Source organism: Boleophthalmus pectinirostris, unplaced genomic scaffold (assembly GCF_026225935.1).
Source record: "Boleophthalmus pectinirostris isolate CB_2022bp ecotype Guang Dong unplaced genomic scaffold, ASM2622593v1 HiC_scaffold_10, whole genome shotgun sequence".
NCBI lineage: Eukaryota > Metazoa > Chordata > Actinopteri > Gobiiformes > Gobiidae > Boleophthalmus > Boleophthalmus pectinirostris.
Genome location: NW_026570971.1, coordinates 1,746,534 through 1,769,703, shown reverse-complemented (window position 1 = coordinate 1,769,703; position 23,170 = coordinate 1,746,534). Strand labels below are relative to the sequence as shown.

The 23,170-nt window shown below is 41.9% G+C and overlaps 2 protein-coding genes across 2 annotated transcripts in view; one reads left to right on the top strand and one right to left on the bottom strand.

Moving 5' to 3' along the window:
* The window catches only part of LOC129410510 (zinc finger protein 271-like), a 688,773-nt gene that overhangs the window by 77,113 nt on the left and 588,490 nt on the right, over positions 1 to 23,170 (top strand). The window lies entirely within an intron of this gene.
* Positions 10,326 to 11,269, bottom strand: tmem229b (transmembrane protein 229B). Its single transcript, XM_020936942.2, has one exon. The coding sequence runs from the start codon at positions 11,267 to 11,269 to the stop codon at positions 10,748 to 10,750; it is 522 nt and encodes a 173-aa protein (XP_020792601.1). The 3' UTR covers positions 10,326 to 10,747.

Genomic DNA, 23,170 nt, shown 5'->3' with positions numbered 1-23,170 from the left:
ACCAGGTCTAAACCAGGACTAAACCAGGTCTAAACCAGGACTAAACCAGGACTAAACCAGGTCTAAACCAGGTCTAAACCAGGTCTAAACCAGGTCTAAACCAGGACTAAACCAGGTCTAAACCAGGACTAAACCAGGTCTAAACCAGGACTAAACCAGGTCTAAACCAGGACTAAACCAGGACTAAACAAGGTCTAAACCAGGACTAAACCAGGACTAACCAGGACTAACCAGGACTAAACCAGACTAAACCAGGACTGAAACCAGGACTAAACCAGACTAAACCAGGAAACCAGGACTAACCAGGACTAAACCAGGACTAAACCAGGACTAACCAGACTAAACCAGGACTAAACCAGGACTAAACCAGGACTAAACCAGGACTGAACCAGGACTAAACCAGAAAACCAGGTCTAAACCAGGACTGAACCAGGACTGAACCAGGACTAAACCAGGACTTAAACCAGGTAAACCAGGATTAAACCGTTTTCAGTTCTGGTCTGGTCCCGGTCTCAATCCTGGTCTTTCTGGTTTTTATTCTGGTTTAGACCTGGTTTAGTCCTGATTCAGTCGAATGAACGAATGAAACACAGATTCTTCTCCTTTACAAAATGCTCCAAATTCTCCATTCTCCTAATATTACCACTTTATTTTAATTACCACTTTATTCTCATAAAATTAGGACTTTTTCTGGCTTCGACTTTATTCTCATAACGACTTTAATGTTGAAATGTTACGACTTTATTCTCGTGGCGCCGGCATGTTTGTTTGTTTGTTTGTTTGTTTTTTATCTGACCCTTTTACTCCGTCGTAAATCATGAAAAACATTCTTTCATTTTAATTCAAACTTTTAACTGAACCTCAAACGTTCTTCTAAAATGTTTTCATTCCCAGTCAAATTTAGAGCCTCTTGTCTTGTATATTGTGCGTTTCTTTATTTTCAGTATTTATTATTACTGTTTTAAGTTGTAAAAAATGAAAAAAAAAAGACGTTTTGATAAAATAAAGTGAGTTTTAAGACATTAACTTCACTTTATGGCTCAGTTTACTTTCGTACACTCAACAAAACAAACAAAAAACACAGAACTGTCCCTGTACTTTACATTTAGAACGTTTCGCCTTTAGGTTTTGAAGTTTTATTTAAAGTTTATATCTTTAAACTTTCATCTGTCGGACGATTTCACGCGTCAGAATCCAACTGAAGACGAACTGTTCCTCAAATGAAATCAGATCATGAAGCGAGATCTGATTTAGAAAAAGAAACTCTGGACAGAAGGAGTTTGTTTTTCAAAAGCCGCAGGGGACGAAAAAAAAGATGAGACGACGAGCGAAGAAACAAAACTCTTTTACAATCAGGAAACAGAAACGAATGAGGATTTAACGGACAAATACTGAGTCTGAAAATAGAAACTTATTTTAAATTTAATGCAGATTTTAAAAACAGGAAGAAACTGAAACATGAACCGACGAAATAATAAACTAATAAATAAACTCATTTAAGAATCAGATTTGAGAACGAGTTTGAACAAATTTAAATAAACGACAGCGTGAGAAGATTTAATACAGAATTAAACTGTTTTATAAAAATAAAATAATAACAATTTGTACGATGTGTTTATAGAAGTTTCAGTGCAGTTTGTTGTTTTCAAAGAGACTGTAAGAGTCCTGGTTTAGTCCTGGTTTAGTCCTGGTTTAGTCCTGGTTTAGTCCTGGTTTAGTCCTGGTTTAGTCCTGGTTTTAGTCCTGGTTTAGTCTTGGTTTAGTCCTGGTTTAGTCCTGGTTTAGTCCTGGTTTAGTCCTGGTTTAGTCCTGGTTTAGTCCTGGTTTTAGTCCTGGTTTAGTCTTGGTTTAGTCCTGGTTTAGTCCTGGTTTAGTCTTGGTTTAGTCTTGGTTTAGTCCTGGTTTAGTCCTGGTTTAGTCCTGGTTTGGTTCTGGTTTAGTCTTGGTTTAGTCTTGGTTTAGTCCTGGTTTAGTCTTAGTTTAGTCTTGGTTTAGCCTTGGTTTAGTTCTGCTTTAATCCCAGTTTAGTCCTGGTTTGGTCCTGGTTTAGTCTTGGTTTAGTTCTGGTTTAATCCCAGTTTAGTCCTGGTTTGGTCCTGGTTTGGTCCTGGTTTAGTCCTGGTTTAGTCCTGGTTTAGTCTTGGTTTAGTCTTCGTTTAGTTCTGGTTTAATCCCAGTTTAGTCCTGGTTTGGTCCTGGTTTGGTCCTGGTTTAGTCCTGGTTTAGTCCTGGTTTAGTTCTGGTTTAGTCTGGGTTTAGTCCTGGTTTGTTTCTAATTTAGTCTTGGTTTAGTCCTGGTTTAATCCTGGTTTAGTCCTGGTTTAGTCTTGGTTTAGTCTTGGTTTAGACCTGGTTTAAACTTGGTGACTAAACCAGAACTAAACCAAGACTAAGGTTTAGTCCTGGTTTAGTTCTTTAATCAAAGAAGAAAACTTAAAGAGTAAAAAGTAAAATAGTTTCCTTTCTCTCTCTGCTCCTGTCAGTCGGCAGGTGCGCCCCTCAGGTGAATCTAAACCTGAGCCACTTCCTGTTTCTGTGGGCAGGTGAAACCAGAGACTCAGAACCAGAGGCTCAGTCAAGACACGACACAACAAGAGCAGTGATCTGTGTGCACAACTGAAAACTGAGTTAATTTTGTTTGCACATGGTTTAGTCCTGGTCTAGTCCTGGTTTAGACCTGGTTTAGTCTTGAATTATTCCTGGATTAGTCTTGGATTGGTCCTGGTTTAGTCCTGGTTTAGTCCTGGTTTAATCCTAGTTTAGTCCTAGTTTAGACCTAATTTAGTCCTGGTTTAGTCCTGGTCTAGTCCTGGTTTAGTCCTGGTTTAGTCCTGGTTTAGTCCTGGTCTAGTCCTGGTTTAGTCCTGGTTTAGTCCTGGTTTAGTCCTGGTTTAGTCCTGGTTTAGTCCTGGTCTAGTCCTGGTTTAGTCCTGGTTTAGTCCTGGTTTAGTCCTGGTCTAGTCCTGGTTTTGGTTCTATCATATATGACTTTGTTTTGACGGAGCATCAAGAGGAAAACTCTGGACAAGTTCAAATCAAGTGAAAATCCTTTAAATCCACTGAACAAATGAACGAGAACAGCTCCGTTTATGATCAAACAGCGACATCTGGTGGTGGGCCGTGGTACTGCAGGAGTCTCTGTGTTCACAGAAACAGGAGCTTCAGTGTGTGGAGTTTTATCAGTTTCATTAGAACTCCTGACATTTTATTGTAAATTTATTGCTTTAAAAATCTAAAATAAAAAGCTGATTTAATTTTAACTTAAAATAAAACAAATTTCAGTCACAAAAACTCAGAATATAAATATTTCTTACCCGTCTGCAGTTCACGTTATGACCAGCAGATGGAGACAAAACTAAAAAAAAAACAAGAAAACAGAATGAAACAAATCTGGAGAATTTTATAAACAGTAGTAATAGTACTACTACTACTACTACTACTACTACTACTACTACTAGTAGTAGTAGTAGTAGTAGTAGTAGTAGCAGTAGTAGTAGTAGTAGTAGTAGTAGTAGTAGTAATAGTAGTAGTAGTAGTAGTAGTAGTAGTAGCAGTAGTAGCAGTAGTAGTAGTAGTAGTAGTAGTAGTAGTAGTAGTAGTAGTAGTAGTAGTAGTAGTAGTAGTAGTAGTAGTAGTAGTAGTAGTAGTAGTAGTAGTAGTAGTAGTAGTAGTAGCAGTAGTAGTAGTAGTAGTAGTAGTAGTAGTAGTAGTAGTAGTAGTAGTAGTAGTAGTAGTAGTAGTAGTAGTACAGTAGTAGTAGTAGTAGTAGCAGTAGTAGTAGCAGTAGTAGTAGTAGTAGTAGTAGTAGTAGTAGTAGTAGTAGTAGTAGTAGTAGTAGTAGCAGTAGTAGTAGTAGTAGTAGTAGTAGTAGCAGTATCAGTGTAAACACTGTGTAACTTCACCCGCTCGTCTCCATGGAGATATCACTGTTTGTCTGGAATGTTCCGCAGTTCGACATTAAACTTTTCTCTGTGGTGTGAGCGGCGTCGCCTCTGCGCAGATCTGACCCGTGACGTCAGCTCGGCTCCGCGTGTGCGAGCGGAGGTGTGAGGTTTAATGCCACACTGCGGAACATTAAAGACAAAAAAACACCAGAACAACATCTCCACGGAAACGGAAAAGTTACGTAACGCGTCTTTACATAAACCCGTCGTTACGTTGAGTCAAAAATGTCACAGACGTTTGGGTTAATAAAGTTTTAATAAAATGACATAAATAACAAACGACAATTAAATTAAAACGGTGTAAATTATCTCAATAATTAAACACAGGACGTTTGAAATACTTCAGCAGGTTTGAGACGACAAATAAAAATACAAATAAAAAATACAAATAAAAATAAAAATTGTTAGAACGGACTAATAATAATAATTTAAAAATAATAAATATTAAATAAAAAAAAAAAAAAACAGAAGCACAAAGTTATGGAAGACGACAAGACAACAGGAGACAAATGCATGCGCCTGGACGAGAACTTCACCTGCAGACTGGAACCAGAACCTGAGAGAACAAAAAGAGAACAAGAGAACAAGAGAGAACCAAAAGAGAAAACTAAAGAGAACCAAAAAGAACCAGAGAGAGAACAAGAGAAGAGAAAGCCAGAGAGAAAAAGAGAGAAAAAAAAGAGAACCAGAGAGAGAACCAAGAGGGAGAACAAGAAAGAGAACCAGAGAAGGGAGAACCAAAGAGAGACCCAGCGAGAGAACAAGAGAGAACTTGAGAGAAACAGAGAGAACAACTGAGAACCAAGAGAGAACCACAGAGAGAACTGGAGAAAGAACCAGCCAGAACTAAAGAGAGAACAAGAGAGAACCGGAGAGAACTAGAAAGAACTAGAGAAAAGTAAAGAGAACCAGAGAGAACTAAAGAGAACAAAGAGAAAAAAAAGAAGAGAGAACAAGAAAGAGAACCAGAGAAAGAACCAGAGAGAACAAAAAGAGAGAGAACAAGAGAAAACCAGAAAGAACTAAAGAAAACAAGAGGGAACCAGAGAGAACAAAAGAGAGAAAACACAGAGAACCAGAGAGAACAAGAGAGAACCAGAAAGAGAACAAGAGAGAGAACAAGAGAGAACAAGAGAGAACAAAGAGAAGAGAACAAGAGAGAACAAGAGAGAACAGAAAGAACTAGAGAAAAGTAAAGAGAACCAGAAAGAACCAGAGAGAACAAGAGACAACTTAAAGAGAGAACAAAGAGAACAAGAGAGAACAAGAGAGAACAAGAGAGAACAAAAAGAGAAAAAAACAGAGAGAACTAGAGAGAAAAAAAAGAGAACAAGAAAGAGAACCAGAGAGAGAACCAGAAAGAACTAAAGACAACAAGAGAGAACAAGAGAGAGAACAAGAAGAGAACAAGAGAGAAGAAGAGAGAGTCAGACCCTACAGACTGAAACACCAACTTTCAAGTCAATAATTTGATTTGATTTATTTGGCGAAATGTGAAATAAAATAAAAAACAATCTCGTGAACTTGGAACATTTTACAGATTTTATCCTCTTCCATCCATTTTCTTTCACTTATTCAGGACCCATTTTTTTATTACCAATTTGAATCATCTTAAATTATTTTTTAAGTGTCTCAACTCTGAGACTCAACATCAACTGAACACAGAACCAGAACCAGAACTACATGAGGTTCTATTAACTGTTTCTGGAAATCCAACCAGATTATTTACATTTTTTAAACGTAAATTAAAATTATTGTACGTTTCCGATTAAAAACACTCTCACTGAAAATGTAAAAATGTTATATATTTTTTAACTCTTTGTAATTAACGTGTTTTGTCTTTTTTTTTTTAAATTATTATTATTCATGAAGCTTCTATTTTTTCTAACACTTGTAACTTCTAAAACTCTCAAATGTGATCGTGACGTCTTTAAAAAATGTAAATAAATTTAAAAATGTGTTCATACTTAGGTGATATTTTTGAGAATCGTTTGCGTTCACATTTATATTTTTATTTATTCAGATTTCAAATGGACGGAAGTTTTAAGTTTTAAGAGAAATATTTGAGCCTTGGAACATTTTTTTAAATTAAAAGTTCGCCTTATTAGTGTCTTGAAAGTTGAGCTCGTCGCCCTCGAACCGCACGTTTTCTGGTTCCAGTCGGACGCAGATTTTTCGGTTTCCGTTTGTAACTTGGCAAGGCATTTTCGTCTCGTAAAAGTGACACTTGGACATGCAGTTTGACTCACTACAGGCATTCAAACGAAAAGAGTAAACGCTTCTTGGTCCCGTCCTCGTGAGATCAGAATTTAAATAAAAACGTTCAGACTCTGGAAGACGGTGATTTTCATGCATTTCACATAAACACACAGGACACTGGTTTAGAGAAACAAGAGTTTAAAACAGACTTATTCTGCGCGAGTGTTTGTACGTCTGACCTCTGACCCCCGCGGGATTATTCTGCTCTAACTGTGACGTTTTAAATCACAATATTACGGCGACCGACGAGAAAACGGCTCCAAGTACAAAAACGAAACCACGAAAGAAGTTTAAACGACGCGCAAACAAAGAACGAGGTGCAAAAAAAAAAAAAAAAAAAAAACACACCGCAAGAAACAAAAACGAATATGTCGTCATCAAATAGAAAAACGACGCAAAGAACAAAATGATTAAAACTAAGAAAACACCGCAAAACAAAAAATGCTGCATAGAGTTGCCACAGCCTGCAGGGGGCGCTCCCAGTGTCACCGCTGAATGGAGAGACACACCGGATGAAGAGAGAGAAAGACTCCGCCTCATGGATTTATTCAAATAACTGGAGGTGTTGTAGTTTGTTTCTGCCTTCAGTTTTCGCAGTGACCCTCAGGGGAACTTCAGCGGAAAAATCCCCTGGGCTGAGAAATTCTTTTTCTAATAGAGTGAAATGTAATCACAAGTCTGACATCGACCTACAACTGTCCAAAATGTCGGATTTTGTTGCAATTTTTACCTGTTTTTAGATCATGAACTTTTTCTCAGCTCAAAATCCTTCAGTTGTCTTAAAAAAACGCTTTATAATCATTCGCTTCGACTCCTCTCGCTCTGATTGGTCAAAGTGATCGCGAGACTGTTCGTGTGTGCGCTCGTGTGCGTTGGCATGTTCCCGCGAGACAAAAGACTCTACTGCACATGCTCCATCGGCCCACAGCCACCGGAAGAACCTCAACGGGCTAAAGGCGAATCTGGAGTCATGAGACATCGAGCTCGGCCCGTTGACTCGAATGGGCGGCCATTTTAAAACTCGCTTGCTCTGCCAATGAGACAGACAGAAAACGACCGACGATAAACTACAGCGGGAACAAATGACTGTGACGGTAATGTGGTTTTTATTTGATTCTATTCACATACTGTGTTTAATAATTTAAAGGTTGTATAGAGGATTTTTTTAAGGGAAGAGAAACACAGCGACAGTCCTTGTGCGCGTTCAGAATCACTGTTGAAGTTTCCTGTCTAGAAGTAATTCAGCGACCGACGCGTCAGTTTTTAGACCCTTCGTCTGCTTCGGTCGCGCCATCGCTGGACGAGATCTCCAAGAATCACCTCAGTTTGGCTTTGCTACTTTTCCTCTTCTCTTCTTCTTTCAGCGACCTCAAAAACCGACTTTCTTTTGCGGCGAACCGGTCGTGGATTCTCGTCCGCCGTCGCAACAAACTTTGTGCGAAATGCGAGGAAGCGACAGTTCGAAAAAGCCTCTAAGAACCGCTGCATAAACCACGTGATCCCCGCGCTCCGACGAGTCAGTTACACTAGGGAGTTTGATTGACAACCCAACAGCCAATAGAAAATGAGGGAGCCTCGTTTTCTATTGGCTGATGTTTATCTGGCCTCAACACGTCCACAGTTGATAGATTTTCATTTTTTATTTTTTTTTTGGTCATCATAATTACAAAGCTGCTGCGTCTCTGTAATGGTATTTTAATCTTTCACTGACAGTTTGAAACTAAAAAAAAAATCCTCCACACAACCTTTAAGGATTCCAAGTGTGGCCAGCGGTGCCATGTGACTCGTAGTGTCCATGATTCCAAAAGTTCATCATTTGACCAGATCTTTGTCATTTTTTGTCCTAACAACCGTTGGAATGACATGCTCCAAATCTGAGATCAGTCAGACGAGCGGTTCGAGAGTTACGCATGGAAACGACAAACAGGAAGAGACACGGACACACGTTTCTCGCATTAAAAGATAAACATAAATATGGCTGTATAATGACGTACGACGTTCTACTGTGATATTTATATTATTTGTAAACATAATATATGAATATAATCAAATAAAAGCCACATTGAGCTGTGACAGTGAGAGCGCCCCCTGCAGGTTGTGGCGACTCTTTATGCAGCGTTTTTCATTTTTCGGTGTTTTCTTGGTTTTCATTGTTTTGTTCTTTGCGTCGTTTGTCTGTTTGCGGCGCAGTTTGATGAAAACACATTTGTCGTCGTTTCTCGCGCTGTTTTTTTTTTTTTTCATTTGCACCACGTTCTTTTGTTTGTACCTCGTTTAAACTCGTGTTTGAGTTTGTGAATTTGCGGCGATTTTTGTACTTGAAGCCGATTTTCTCGAGCCTCCGAACAAAACTGATCTGAAACGACTAAAAGTGCTCTGACTTGGGCTTTTTTTTTTTACATTTGGACCAAAACGACGACGCGACGCTGCCCAAACCTACGAGTATCACCCAGTAAGCGACAAAACGGCGTCTTGAAAATAAGCGATTATTAAAGATTCCTCAAACATGAATCAGTCCAAATAAAACTTCATCGGGTCCGAGAGAAGAAACGACCAGAACATGTTTGATTTTGCAGAATAAGTCTGATTTAAAAAATACTTAAAGACATTATGTACATTTAAAAACAAAATCTTCGTAATCACAGCGATTTCTACACAGCGTTCTGTCTCGTAAGATTGTGTTTTCAGTATTTTCAGTCATTGCAGCAAAATTTTAAAAACTTTTCATCTCAAAAGTTTTGCGCTTGAACAGGATTTATTTTCGACAGGCAAAAAGTTCAGCAGCTCCGGGTCCACTTAGACTAAAAGACTACAACTATCAGCCATGTTTGTAGTTTTCTCTAAGGAAATATGTTAATGCGAACTGGTTTAAACCTGGTCTAGTCCTGGTCTAGTCCTGATTTAGTGCGGCTTTTGTGAGGTTTTCTCAGATTGCAGTGGTCTGTATAGATCAGGCCTCAGTTCGTCCTTGGTTAGACCTTGGTTAGACCTAGTCCAGTCCGGATAAGACCTGGTTTAGACCTGGTTTAGACCTGGTTTACTGCAGTTCTTGTGCAGTAAATGATCCCTGTCTGCAGCAGTCAGCATTTTTCAGAGGTGTTTTTTGCTTGTTTTAGTCCTGACTTAGTCCTGGTTTAGACCTTGGGTTAGTCTTGGTTTGGTCCTTGGTGAGACCTCATTCAGTCCAGAGTTAGACCTGGTTTAGTTCTGGTATAGTCCTTGTTTACTGCAGTTCTTGTGTCTGTAGTAGTCAGAATTTATCAGAGGTTTTTTAGACCTGGTTTAGTTCTGGGCCTGGTTTGGACCTGACTTAGTCCAGACAAGGATCAGACCTGGTTTAGACCTGATCTAGTCCTTGAGATAGACCTTGGCTTAGACCTGGTTTGGACTTGGCTTAGTCTAGACCAGTGTTAGACCTGGTTTAGTCCAGGTACATGCAGCTCCTTCGAGGTGTTCTTGGTCTACAGTAGTCAGTATCTTAAGTCCTTGGTTTAGTCCCGGTTTTAGTCTTGGTTTAGTCCTGGTTTAGACCTTGGGTTAGTCTTGGTTTGCTTCTTGGTAAGACCTCATTCAGTCCAGAGTTAGACCTGGTTTAGTTCTGGTATAGTCCTGGTTTACTGCAGTTCTTGTGTCTGTAGTAATCAGTATTTATCAGAGGTGTTTTAGACCTGGTTTAGTTCTGGGCCTGGTTTGGACCTGACTTAGTCAAGACAAGTGTCAGACCTGGTTTAGTCCTTGGTTTAGACTTGGCTTGGACCCGGCATTAGCCCAGACCTGGTTTAGTCCAGGTACATGCAGCTCTTTTGAGGTGTTCTTGGTCTACAGTAGTCGGTATCTTAAGTCCTTCTTTTAGACCTGGTTTAGACCCGGTTTAGACCCAGTTTAGACCTGGTTTAGACCTGGTTTAGACCCGATTTGGACCTTGCTTAGTCCAGACCAGTGTCAGAGCTGCATGTACCTGGACTAAACCAGGTCTATCGCAGTGTTCTTGGTCTACAGAAGTCAGTATCTTAAGTCCTTGGTTAAGTCTTGGTTTAGTCCTGGTTTAGTCCTGGTTTAGACCTGGTTTAGACCTGGTTTAGACCTGGTTTAGACCTGGTTTAGACTACTTTGCCTGTCTCTGTTGACTAGCTTTTTTCTCCTTAACAATATTACAGTTTACGTGATAACTAAGCCATACAAAATACAGGTGTGTGCGCTCGGTGAAGCAGCAGTTTCAGACGTCTTGCTTTTGGGCACGAAGTCCCTTGTTTGGGAATCGAACCCGCAGTCCATCCGTCAGTAGTTTGTCATTTACCTTACGTTATTAGCCCTACAAAACATCTCTAAGTTTTGAGATCTTCGCCGATTCGGGATTTGAAGCCTTAAGTCCGTCGTCGGTAAGTTTCTGTTCGTGTTTTCCTTCCAGACAGTGCCTTGCTTTTGGGCACAGAGTCGACAATTACGGAGGGAATCGAACCCTCTGCGTCAGTATTTTTCCAGTATGATACAGCTTTCCGACGGGACAACGACGCGACGCGAATCTCCATCCCTTAAAACTCGTCTTAATCCGCTTTTAAAAACCCGTTGGCGCTGTCGTCTCGCCGCCGTCCGGAACCGTCTTCGACTCCTTCGTGGAACCGCAGCCGCAAAGTTTTCCGAATCACGAACCTTTCCACGATGAACGACGCGCAGAACCACGGAACGGCGTATTCCAACGTTATGAGACCCTGGAAATTGTACTTGAACTCGGAGTAATCCCACGGACACGCGTTGAACTGACGGAGCAGGAATCCCGTCCCGAACTCCCAGAAATACGTCCATAAAGTGTAGATGACGCAGCGGAGTAAAATCGGGCAGCGTTGGCGAAGTCTCAGGTACATCCGCTCCACGATCAAAATACAGGTTCCGTAAATGAACAGGGCCCAGACGCTGGTCACGCCCGGGAATTTCCAGTTCTGGTTGACGACGAACTCCCAGGCGGCGGTGAACATGACCTCGCAGAAGTATCCGTGGATGGCGTAGAGGTACCAGCGGGAGAGCGGCGTGAGCGGGACGGCGGCCGCGGACGGGTCCAGGGAAACCATCGCGACGGCGGCGAGGACGAAGACGAAGAGACGAGGAGGACGAGGAGGACGAGGTGGAGGAGGACGAGGAGGAGGAGTCACAGCGCGGCGACAGGAAGATGGAAGTCTGGAAGAAAAAAAGAACAACTCGAGTTAGACTTAATAAAACTTAAATATTACACAAAATTGACGTAAAGAAGTTTTAGAATCGAGGACAAGCTTCGTCATCGTCACTTTCGTTCGCAAATTGGTTTACACAAATCAAGAAGAACAGTGTGTTAGTTTAGTCCAGGTTTAGTCCAGGTTTAGTCCAGGTTTTGTCCTGGTTTAGTCCTGGTTTAGTCCCAAAGAACAATTCAGAGATTGTGTTTCAAAAGGACTTTAGTTCAGGTTTACTCCAGATTCAGTCATTAGTTTATTCCTTAGTTTAGTCCTGGTGTAGTCCTGGTTTAGTCCTGGTTTAGTCTGGGTTCTGTCCTTAGTTTAGTTCTGGTTTAGTCTCAAAGAACAGATTGTGTTTCAAAACGACTTTACTCCAGGTTTAGTCCAGATTCAATCCTTAGTTTAGTCCAGGTTCAGTCCAGATTCAGTCCAGGTTTAGTCTAAACCACTAAACGAGGACTAAACTAGGACTACATCATCTGACACTAATCCAGGACTTAACCAGGACTAAAACTGAACTAAACCAAGACTAAACCAGGACTAAACCGTCTTCTCCACTGATGTGACTAACCCTTTAAAACACTGATGCTTTTTCAACCTACAACTTTTATTTTATTTGACCCAGACTGGACCAGACTGGACCAGACGGGACCGGACCAGACCGGACCAGACTGGACCAGACGGGACCAGATTATTATTTTATTTGTAAATCAGTGTTTGTCCTTCTGGCCGGTACTATCCTCCTCTGTGTATTGTTTACACACTCGTCCTTCCGGCTCGTACTATTTCCGTGGTGTTCTTATATAACGTACAGATCCAGTACACGGACTCGGATCAGGTTTCCCAGGCACTAAACAGTCCAAGGTTAGTCCAGGATTAGTCCAGGACGAGTCCAAGTGGAGTCCAGGCTCAGTCCAAGGCTTGTCCTGGTCCAGTCCTGGTTTAGTCCTGGTTTAGTCCAACGGTGGTCTGGGTTTAGTCCTGATTTTAGGCATTACAGGTTTTGTCCAACTTTAGGGCAGTTCAATCTTGGTTTAGTCCTGGTTTGGTCCTGGTTTGGTCCTGGTTTAGTCCTGGTTTAGTCCTGGTTTAGTCCTGGTTTAGTTCTGGTCTAGCTCAGGTTTAATCCTAGGTTTAGTCCTGGTTTAGTCCCAGATTCCCAGATTTAGTCCCTGATTTAGTCCAAATAACCCTAGTTTAGTCCTGGTTTAGCTCTGGTCTAGTTCTGGTTTAACAACTGGATTTGGTCCTGATTTAGTCCTGATCTAGCTCTGGTTTAGTCCTGGTTTGGTTCCTGGTTTAGTCCTTGATTTAGTCCTGGTCTAGTCCCTGGTTTAGTCCCGGTTTAGTCCTTGGTTTAGTCCTGGTTTAGTCCCAAAGAGTTCCAAAAGTTGAGTCCAGGTTCAGTCTTTAGTTCAGTCGTGTTTCGATGAATTTCCAGGACTAAACCAACTCCACAAACTCGTTTCCTGTTTTCTTCCTCTGAACTTCACACTCCACAAATCAATTTTTATTACGATATCGATTTTAGTTCAAGTGATTCTGCGTTTCAGAAAAAAACAAAAAACAAACAGATATTTAGTTTAGATTCTACAAACAAAATAATCCTGATTTTAGGCTTTACGTGTTTTATCCAACTTTAGGGCAGTTTAGTTCTGGTTTAGTTCTGGTTTAGTCTGGTTTAGTTCTGGTTTAGTCCTGGTTGAGTCCTGGTTTAGTCTCTGATTTAGTCCTGGTTTAGTCCGTGGATTTAGTCCTGGTTCAGTCCCTGGATTTAGTCCTGGTTAGTCCTGGTTTAGTCCCTGGATTTGGTCCTGGTTTAGTCCCTGGATTTGGTCCTGGTTTAGTTCTTGTTTAGTCCTGGTTTAGTCCTTGTTTAGTCCTGGTTTAGTCCTGGTTTAGTCCTGGTTTAGTCCTTGTTTAGTCCTGGTTTAGTCCTGGTTTAGTTCTGGTTTTAGTCCTGGTTTAGTTCTGGTTTTAGTCCTGGTTTAGACCTGATTTAGTCCCTTGTTTAGTCCTGATTTAGTCCTGGTTTAGTCCTGGTTTAGTCCTGGTTTAGTTCTGGTTTTAGTTCTGGTTTAGTCCTGGTTTAGTCCCTGATTTAGTCCCAGATTTAGTCCTTGATTTAGTCCCAGTTTAGTCCTTGATTTAGTCCCAGTTTAGTCCTTGATTTAGTCCTGGTTTAGTCCTGGTTTAGTCTGTGGATTTAGTCCTGGTTTAGACCTGATTTAGTCCCTTGTTTAGTCCTGATTTAGTCCTGGTTTAGTCCTGGTTTAATCCTGGTTTAGTCCCAGATTTAGTCTTTGTTTAGTCCTGGTTTAGTCCTTGGTTTAGTCCCTGGTTTAGTCCCTGGTTTAGTCCATGATTTAATCCTGGTTTAGTCCCAAAGAGCGGTCCAGAAGTTTAGTCCAGGTTCAGTTCTTAGTTCAGTCCAGATTTAGTCCAAGTTTGATCCAGATTAAATCCTTAGAAAAGAAAAAAAAAAAAAAGACAATTTAAAAGTATAAATGTTTTCTACAATATAAAAAATAAATTCTATCAGATGATTTTTATTTCTGTTTTTGTCTTTTTTAACCGTGTGAGGTTTTGGTTCTGGTTCTGGTTCTGGTTCAGGAGAGGTTCTGTGTAGGACCTCGCGCCCGCTCTTCCTCCTCCTCCTCCTCTTCGGCCTCATAAAGACGCTTCGATTCAGACCCGACAAAAGCCACTGGACACAAAGATCTGACCTGGTTTTCCTCACAGTCCTGGCCCAGATCCAGAGTCCAGAGGATTAGAACATTCCTCTGACAAAAAAGACTAAAGACCAGCAGCCCGAGAGAGAAAGAGAGAAAGACCTCCACCCCACTGCCCCCACTGCCCCGACTGCCCCCGACCAGCCCCCACTGCCCCCAACCAGCCCCGACCAGCCCCAATGCCCCCAAGCCACTGCCCCGACTGCCCCCAGTGCCCCTGACTGCCCCGACCAGCCCCGACTGCCCCAACTGCCCCCAACCGCCCCCGACTGCCCCAACTGCCCCCAACTGCCCCCGACTGCCCCAACCGCCCCCAACCAGCCCCGACTGCCCCAACTGCCCCCAACTGCCCCCCAACTGCCCCAACCCCCGACCAGCCCCGACTGCCCCGACTGCCCCCAACCGCCCCAACCACCTGCCCGACCAGCCCCCACTGCCCCAACCAGCCCCGACCAGCCCCGACTAGCCCCGACTGCCCCAACTGCCCCCAACCGCCCCGACTGCCCCAACCACCCCCGACCAGCCCCGACTGCCCCCAGTGCCCTGACTGCCCCAACTGCCCCAACCAGCCCCCGACTGCCCCACTGCCCCAACCTGCAGCCCCGACTGCCCCGACTGCCCCGACTGACGACCCAATGACCCAACAACAACCCAGACTTAAAGCTCCACCGTGGAACTTTTCTGGTGGAGGATCAGTCAGACGCTCGAGGTCTGGAGGTTCAAAAATGTTACATATGTGGTTTTCTTTTCTACTTTCTCGTATTTTTGGGGCCGTAAGTGTCACTTTTGTGTTTTCTGTGACACGACGACGTCCTGGAGTTTTTTTCTTTTACGGGTTGAGTCCTTTACCCTTTACAAATCTGACGGTTTTCAACCAACGACTTTTATTTTATTTGACCCAGACTGGACTGAACCAGGACTAAACCAGGACCAAATAAGGGACCAAATCCAGGTTTAAACCAAGACTAAATCAGAACTTAAACCAGGACTAAACCAGAACTTAAACCAGGACTAAACTAGTGCTAAAGCAGGACTACATCATGGCTAAACCATTATTTATTTACTTTAATTTACCCAGACTGGACCAGATTGGACCAGATGATTGTATTTTTATATTTTTTATGTTTTTACAGTTTTAGAGTAAATCTGTGTTTACATTTTTGTACTTTTGGGACTGTAAGTGTCACTTTTGTTCATGGTTTGTGTGTTTCTTGTGACTTTGTTTACGCCCACACGACAAAGCTCCTGGAGTTTTTTCTTAGTGGGTTGAAAAAAAATGTGCATCCACACACGGCTCAGTAAATCTTCACGTCCAGACGACAACACTGAGTGAAAATGGTGTAATACATCTGCCACACCTGTATGTGGCGCTGTAACAATGATAATAATATTTAATAATTCAGATCTCATCACCGTTTTTTTTTTTTTTTTCTTTAAGGTCATTTGGCCAAGTTCAAGTCTTTAAAGTCCATCTCATGCAAAATGAACTTTTCAGAGTTTTCTACCTCCTCAGACTGATGTGTGGGCCTTGGATTTGTCGCAGAAATGTTTTTTTAGATTGATTCTGTGTTTTTTTTAACAAATTGCAGCGTATTTCTGCCTCCCTCCCACGTGACAACGAACTAAAGCTGCTACAACGATGATGCGGCAGATTCACCTGTGACAGGTTTGACGGAGCAGAAAACACTTCACCGCCTCGTCCAGTGACACGATATAATAAGTTGATCTACTAGTGTTTATTAAAACTTTACCAATCAGTAATGTTCAGCTGATGTGGACGCGGTGCTTGAGCTTCGTGCTCCTCAAAGTCCTCGTCCGATTCCGGGTCCAACACATGCGGCTGAACGCGCTGTGTCTCCATGATGAATAAAAGTTTATTCCTACAGCTACAATAACCCTAACGCCTGTCTCCCCCTCCCTCCCTGAGACGGCGGAGGAAGGGCGGCTCACTCGTCGCCCACGTCACGTTTGGAGGGCGGAGCCTGTGCTTTCTCAGGACGGGCGGGGGGAGGAGCGATAGTCGGACTTTCATAGTTCCTGGTCTGTGACTGTCTCCAAGAAATCAGGAAGATTTCAGAACTATTGTGTAACGGATGTTCCAAAACCCAAACTGTGCAGAAGATACAACGTGATCAGATGGGACATTTAAACTAAAGCACCAAATATATCATAGATTTTTGTAATTTGTATGACTTTTAAACTAAACTGTGATCATGTGACCACGCTGAAAAAGTACAATTTAGGGAGCAGTCGCTTATATAAATATCATCTTTATATAAGAGTTGTAGAAATGCAAATTTTTCATTTTTAAATTCCTTGACAAGATTTTAGTGTGAATCATTACGATCAGAAAAGAAAAAATCTGATTTAAAACTATTATTTTACATTGTTGTCAGCACTGAAATGTTCCATGTAGTTCCCTCTGTTGTACTGTATTGTACTGTATATTTTACTGTAGAGTACTGTAGTACTTTTGAGTATCACAGTACTTCAGTTTCATCCAAACAGAGGCGGGAGGGACATGTTCCAGTTTGTTCTTGTAAAATTCAACTCTACATTTATCAACTGTAAAAACAAAAGTATTTTATAAAAACATTTATTTATTAGGAGAAACACCGAGTCTTCTCAAGTCACAGGGCTCAAGTCCAAGTCGAGTCTCAAGTCTTAAAAATAGAGACTCAAGTCCGACTCGGGTCCAAGTCACGAGTCCCAAGTCCCACCTCTGATTGTTACTAGAACTTGTTTTTGAAATGTCGGCTCCTGATCTCTGATTTTATAAAATACATTTCCAGCCAAAAGAGCGACTTGTATGTTTTTTTTCTTATTCATTATGCTTCTTTTTTTTTTTTGGCTGGTGCAACTTACACTCTGGAGTAACTTATAGACCGAAAAATACGTTATATTTGTGATTTAGAAAAAGAAAACTTGATGTTAAAATGTCGTCTGTCTTGTCCAAAAACTCCAAACTTTGGGCCATTTTTATATATTTGTATAACTTGTCGAACTATTTCAGTATTTCTGTTTTTATTTCTGTATTTAGTTTTAGTTTGACTTGTACATAAAGACAGATGTTCCGGACAGAAGTGCAGTAGTGAGGTCGTTTGTCCAGTTGGGGGCAGTGTGGAGCTCTCTGTGGTCTAAATTGATTTATTTTGAAGAGTAAAAATATTAATTGGTGCATTAAAACAAACCCCTGAGCTGCTGTTTGCTGTTTCCTGTTTGGTGTTAATGGTCAGAGCGTCGACTCTTCTGACCACGAGAAAAACTCACCACGACGATTAGAAACAGAAACTGAACAGATGTGAGGCTCTGGGACGATGAGCGCTTTAGTTCAAGAGTTTTCCTAAGTACAAAATCTTTTAAAGCTCAAATGAAAAACTGGTTGTCGTCAAAACAAACTCGTCTCATGTTCAGTTTTATTGTGATTTTTATTAGATTTTTTTTTTTGGACACATTTGTTAATTTTGACTCGACAAACTGACGGCAAAATAAAAGGAACTGTAAAATGAAAAAAATAAATAAATAAGAAAACAAACAAAAAAAAAAAAACAATTTTCTTCATTATTTGTCTCCAAAACCAAAATAAAAAAACAGATAATGATTCATTTTTTCAGTTTCTGATTTTGTGTTTAAATGAAAAATGGAAAAAAAAAAACAGATAACGACCGTTTCCTGTTTACGTGACTTAAACTGCGATGTTGGACTGAACCAGGACTAAAAAGGTCCAGGTCTGGTCCCAGTCTGGTCCAGGTCTGGTCCCAGTTTGGTCCAGGTCTGGTCCCAGTTTGGTCCTGGTCTCAATCACAGTCTGGTCCAGGTCTGGTCCAGGTCTGATCCAGGTCTCAGTCACAGTCTGGTCCCAGTTTGGTCCTGGTCTCAATTACGGTCTGGTCCAGGTCTGGTCCCAGTCTGGTCCTGGTCTCAATCACAGTCTGGTCCAGGTCTGGTCCAGGTCTGGTCCAGGTCTGGTCCCAGTTTGGTGCTGGTCTCAATTACGGTCTGGTCCAGGTCTGATCCAGGTCTCAATCACAGTCTGGTCCCAGTTTGGTCCAGGTCTGGTCAGAGTCTGGTCCAGATCTGGTCCAGGTCTCGATCATGGTCTGGTCCAGGTCTGGTCCACATCTGGTCCAGGTCTCAATCACGGTCTAGTCCAGGTCTGGTCCCAGTCTGGTCCAGGTCTCAATCACGGTCTGGTCCTGGTATCTGGTCCAGGTCTCGATCACGGTCTGGTCCAGGTCTGGTCCCAGTCTGGGCCTGGTCTCGATCACGGTCTGGTCCAGGTCTGGTCCAGGTCTGGTCCCAGTCTCAGTCCCGCTCTGGTCTTGGTTTAGTCCTGGTTCAGTTCGTTCTCCATTTTTTCAATTTTTCATTTAAACACAAAATCGAAAACTGAAAAATCGAATCATTATCTGTTTTTTCATTTTGGTTTTGGAGACAAATAATGAAGAAAATATTTTTTTTTTTCGTTTTCTTATATTTGGTTTTATTTTGAAAAATGAATGAACGACTGACACAGATTGAGTCGGTACAGTCACAGTTTCTTTGGGTTTTGGTCGTTTTTAAGCAGATTTTTTGGGACAAATCAGTGGTTTTGTATAAATCTGCTGAGACAAGGGACGTCTGGTCATTCTTTACACTGTGTAACTTTACCCGTTTCTATGGATACGTCATTTCTCTGCCTGGAATGTCCCACAGTGTGACTTTAAACACCTCGACTTTACATTTATTCAATCACAGGTGGATTTATAACTCAAAAACACCTCGAAAAACAAACATTCTGACTGTGAGCGGGGGTCGCCTCTCCACAGATCTGACCCGGAAATAACTTCTTGGTCATCCGGTCTGGTCTCCGTGGAGATAGAAAGATTTAATGCCATACTGTGGAACATTCCAGACAGAGGAGTAACATCTACATGAAGAAAAAACGTTTGACGGACCCTTTTCCCTTAAGCAGTTTTTGCACTTTTTTCTTTTTTGTCACTTTATTTTTATTGGATATGATCAATTTATAGACATAACAAGAAAAGGAGAAAAAAAAAATAATAATAATAATAATAATAATAATAATAATAATGGGGTGGTGGTATGGTGATGCCGCCACGTTTAACCAATATTTATGCGCTTTTTTCATAAATTTTTATTTTTATTTTATTTTTATTTCATTTATTTTATTTTTATTTTTATTTTCATTTATTTTTTTATTTTTATTTCATTTTTGTTTAATTAGTTTATTTTATTTTATTTCATTATTTTATTTTTATTTCATTATTTTATTTTTATTTCATTTCATTTCTGAGTTTAGAGTTTCGGCCCAGTGTACAAAACGGTTGCTAGGTAACAGTTCTCTAACGTGATGTCAGGATTTCCAAGAGCAGGTTTTTCCAGTTCTAAAAATAAACACTGTACATTAAACTTTAAACCACGAGTCGTCCACACCTTCACCTGCGACTGAAAACACCGCCCTGATCTAATCCCAGGACCAAACACCTTCACCTGCGACTGAAAACACCGCCCTGATCTAAACCCAGGACCAAACACCTTCACCTGCGACTGAAAACACCGCCCTGATCTAAACCCAGGACCAAACACCTTCACCTGCGACTGAAAACACCGCCCTGATCTAAACCCAGGACCAAACACCTTCACCTGCGACTGAAAACACCGCCCTGATCTAAACCTGAGACCAAACACCTTCACCTGCGACTGAAAACACCGCCCTGATCTAAACCCAGGACCAAACACCTTCACCTGCGACTGAAAACACCGCCCTGATCTAAACCCAGGACCAAACACCTTCACCTGCGACCGAAAACACCGCCCTGATCTAAACCTGAGACCAAACACCTTCACCTGCGACTGAAAACACCGCCCTGATCTAAACCTGAGACCAAACACCTTCACCTGCGACCGAAAACACCGCCCTGATCTAAACCCAGGACCAAACACCTTCACCTGCGACTGAAAACACCGCCCTGATCTAAACCCAGGACCAAACACCTTCACCTGCGACTGAAAACACCGCCCTGATCTAAACCTGAGACCAAACACCTTCACCTGCGACTGAAAACACCGCCCTGATCTAAACCTGAGACCAAACACCTTCACCTGCGACTGAAAACACCGCCCTGATCTAAACCCAGGACCAAACACCTTCACCTGCGACTGAAAACACCGCCCTGATCTAAACCTGAGACCAAACACCTTCACCTGCGACTGAAAACACCGCCCTGATCTAAACCCAGGACCAAACACCTTCACCTGCGACTGAAAACACCGCCCTGATCTAAACCTGAGACCAAACACCTTCACCTGCGACTGAAAACACCGCCCTGATCTAAACCCAGGACCAAACACCTTCACCTGCGACTGAAAACACCGCCCTGATCTAAACCTGAGACCAAACACCTTCACCTGCGACTGAAAACACCGCCCTGATCTAAACCCAGGACCAAACACCTTCACCTGCGACTGAAAACACACCGCCCTGATCTAAACCCAGGACCAAACACCTTCACCTGCGACTGAAAACACCACCCTGATCTAAACCTGAGACCAAACACCTTCACCTGCGACTGAAAACACCGCCCTGATCTAAACCCAGGACCAAACACCTTCACCTGCGACTGAAAACACCGCCCTGATCTAAACCCAGGACCAAACACCTTCACCTGCGACTGAAAACACCGCCCTGATCTAAACCTGAGACCAAACACCTTCACCTGCGACCGAAAACACCGCCCTGATCTAAACCTGAGACCAAACACCTTCACCTGCGACTGAAAACACCGCCCTGATCTAAACCCAGGACCAAACACCTTCACCTGCGACTGAAAACACCGCCCTGATCTAAACCCAGGACCAAACACCTTCACCTGCGACTGAAAACACCGCCCTGATCTAAACCCAGGACCACAAAACACGTGACGAGAAATATTTGAGATGTTTGTGATTTAAAATGACAGATGAAGGACACTGGAGGAAGTCCTTGTTTAACCCGGGACAGGCCCAGATTTTGAACCTGTGTCCCAGTGGATTTATAACCCGATTTATGAACAATTTGAGATAAACCAGGTCTAAACCAGGTCTAAACCAGGACTAAACCAGGTCTAAACCAGGACTAAAACCAGGTCTAAACCAGGTCTAAACTAAGACTAAACCAGAACTAAAACCAGGATTGAAATCAGGACAAAAACCAGGACTAACCCAGGTCTAAACCAGAACTAAAATTAGAACCAAAACCAGGACTAAACCAGGTCTAAACCAGAACTAAAATTAGGACCAAAACCAGGTCTAAACCAGGTCTAAACCAGGACTAAAACCAGGACAAAATCAGGACTAAAACTAAAACTAAACCAGGACTAGATCAGGACTAAACCAGGTCTGAACCAGGACTAAACCAGGTCTGAAGCAGGACTAAAATGAGGACTAAACAAGGACTAAACCAGGACTAAAACCAGGACTAAACCAGGACTAAAACCAGGTCTAAACCAGGACTAAAACTAGATCTAAACCAGGACTAAACCAGGTCTAAACCAGGTCTAAAATCAGGACTAAAACCAGAACTAAACCAGGACTAAAACCAGGACTAAACAGGACTAAAACCAAACCAGGACTAAAACCAGGTCTAAACCAGGACTAAAACCAGGTCTAAAACCAGGACTAAAACCAGGACTAAACCAGACTAAAACCAGATCTAAACCAGGACTAAAACCAGATCTAAACCAGGACTAAACCAGGACTAAAACCAGATCTAAACCAGGACTAAACCAGGACTAAAACCAGATCTAAACCAGGACTAAACCAGGACTAAAACCAGATCTAAACCAGGACTAAACCAGGACTGAACCAGGACTAAACCAGAAACCAGGACTAAACCAGATCTAAACCAGGACTAAACCAGGACTAAAACCAGGACTAAAACCAGATCTAAAACCAGGACTAAAACTAAACCAGGACTAAACCACCAGATCTAAACCAGAAAATAAATTGTCCTGAAAAAAGCGCCACCGCAAACTTAATAATTCTCTCGTGTGCCAACGAAATGTTGAAAAAAAAAAGATAAAATGCCGCCACTCCGACCGAGAAAAAAAACTATAAAAAAATTTTATTGGACCGAAACACCTGGGACATTTCTTTTATCAAACTGAGACAAATCAGTGGTTTTCTTCTTCAAGTGGAATTTACGTTAGGAAAGATTCATGATTCATTTCTAGAGACGAGAAAAGTTACTCGGACGTTTGTGATTTAAAACGATGGAGGAAAGTTTCTGGAGGAACTTCCCTGTTTCTCTGGGACAGGCCCAGTTCTGACCCTGTGTCCTAGTGGATTTATAACCCGATTTATGAACAATTTGAGCTAAACCAGGACTAAACCAGGACTAAACCAGGACTAAACCAGGACTAAAACAGGACTAAAACCAGGTCTAAACCAGGACTAAACCAGGACTAAACCAGATCTACCATCGGGCCGTCGTAACCAAAAACACCTGGGGCATTTCTTGTATAAAATAAATCACTGATTTTCTTTTTCAAGTGGAATTTACGTTTCCATTTTTCAAGAAAAGATTCAGGTCACGTTTCTGGAGAGAACGAGAAAAGTTACACAAACCTTCATGATTAAAAACGACGGAGGAAAGTTTCTGGAGCAGAGTTAATTATGTTTGAAAAGCCCCGAAGCGACGAGGTAATTAAAGACGAGTTTAAGAACGAAGAAGAGAAGAGAAGAGAAGGATGAGAGAAAAACGAGAGCGGAGAGGATTTACTGCAGAACTCTTTTCTCTGGAGGTTGTGGGTTCGAGTCCCGTGTGGAGCAAACGTCTCAGAGAAAAAGAGTTTAATTTCCAAACGGGACGAGCAGGGTTCAGGACGTCTGAAGTCACCAGGACCAGAACTCAGAACCAGAACAGGACCAGAACAAGACCAGAACAAGACCAGAACAAGACCGGAACAAGACCGGAACAAGACCAGAACAAGACCAGAACAGAGACCGGAACAAGACCAGAACAAGACCGGAACAAGACCAGAACAGG

What these genes read in the sequence shown, in the direction of transcription:
- tmem229b (XM_020936942.2), bottom strand. Translation starts at nt 11,269, where the DNA reads ATGGTTTCCCTGGACCCGTCCGCGGCCGCCGTCCCGCTCACGCCGCTC.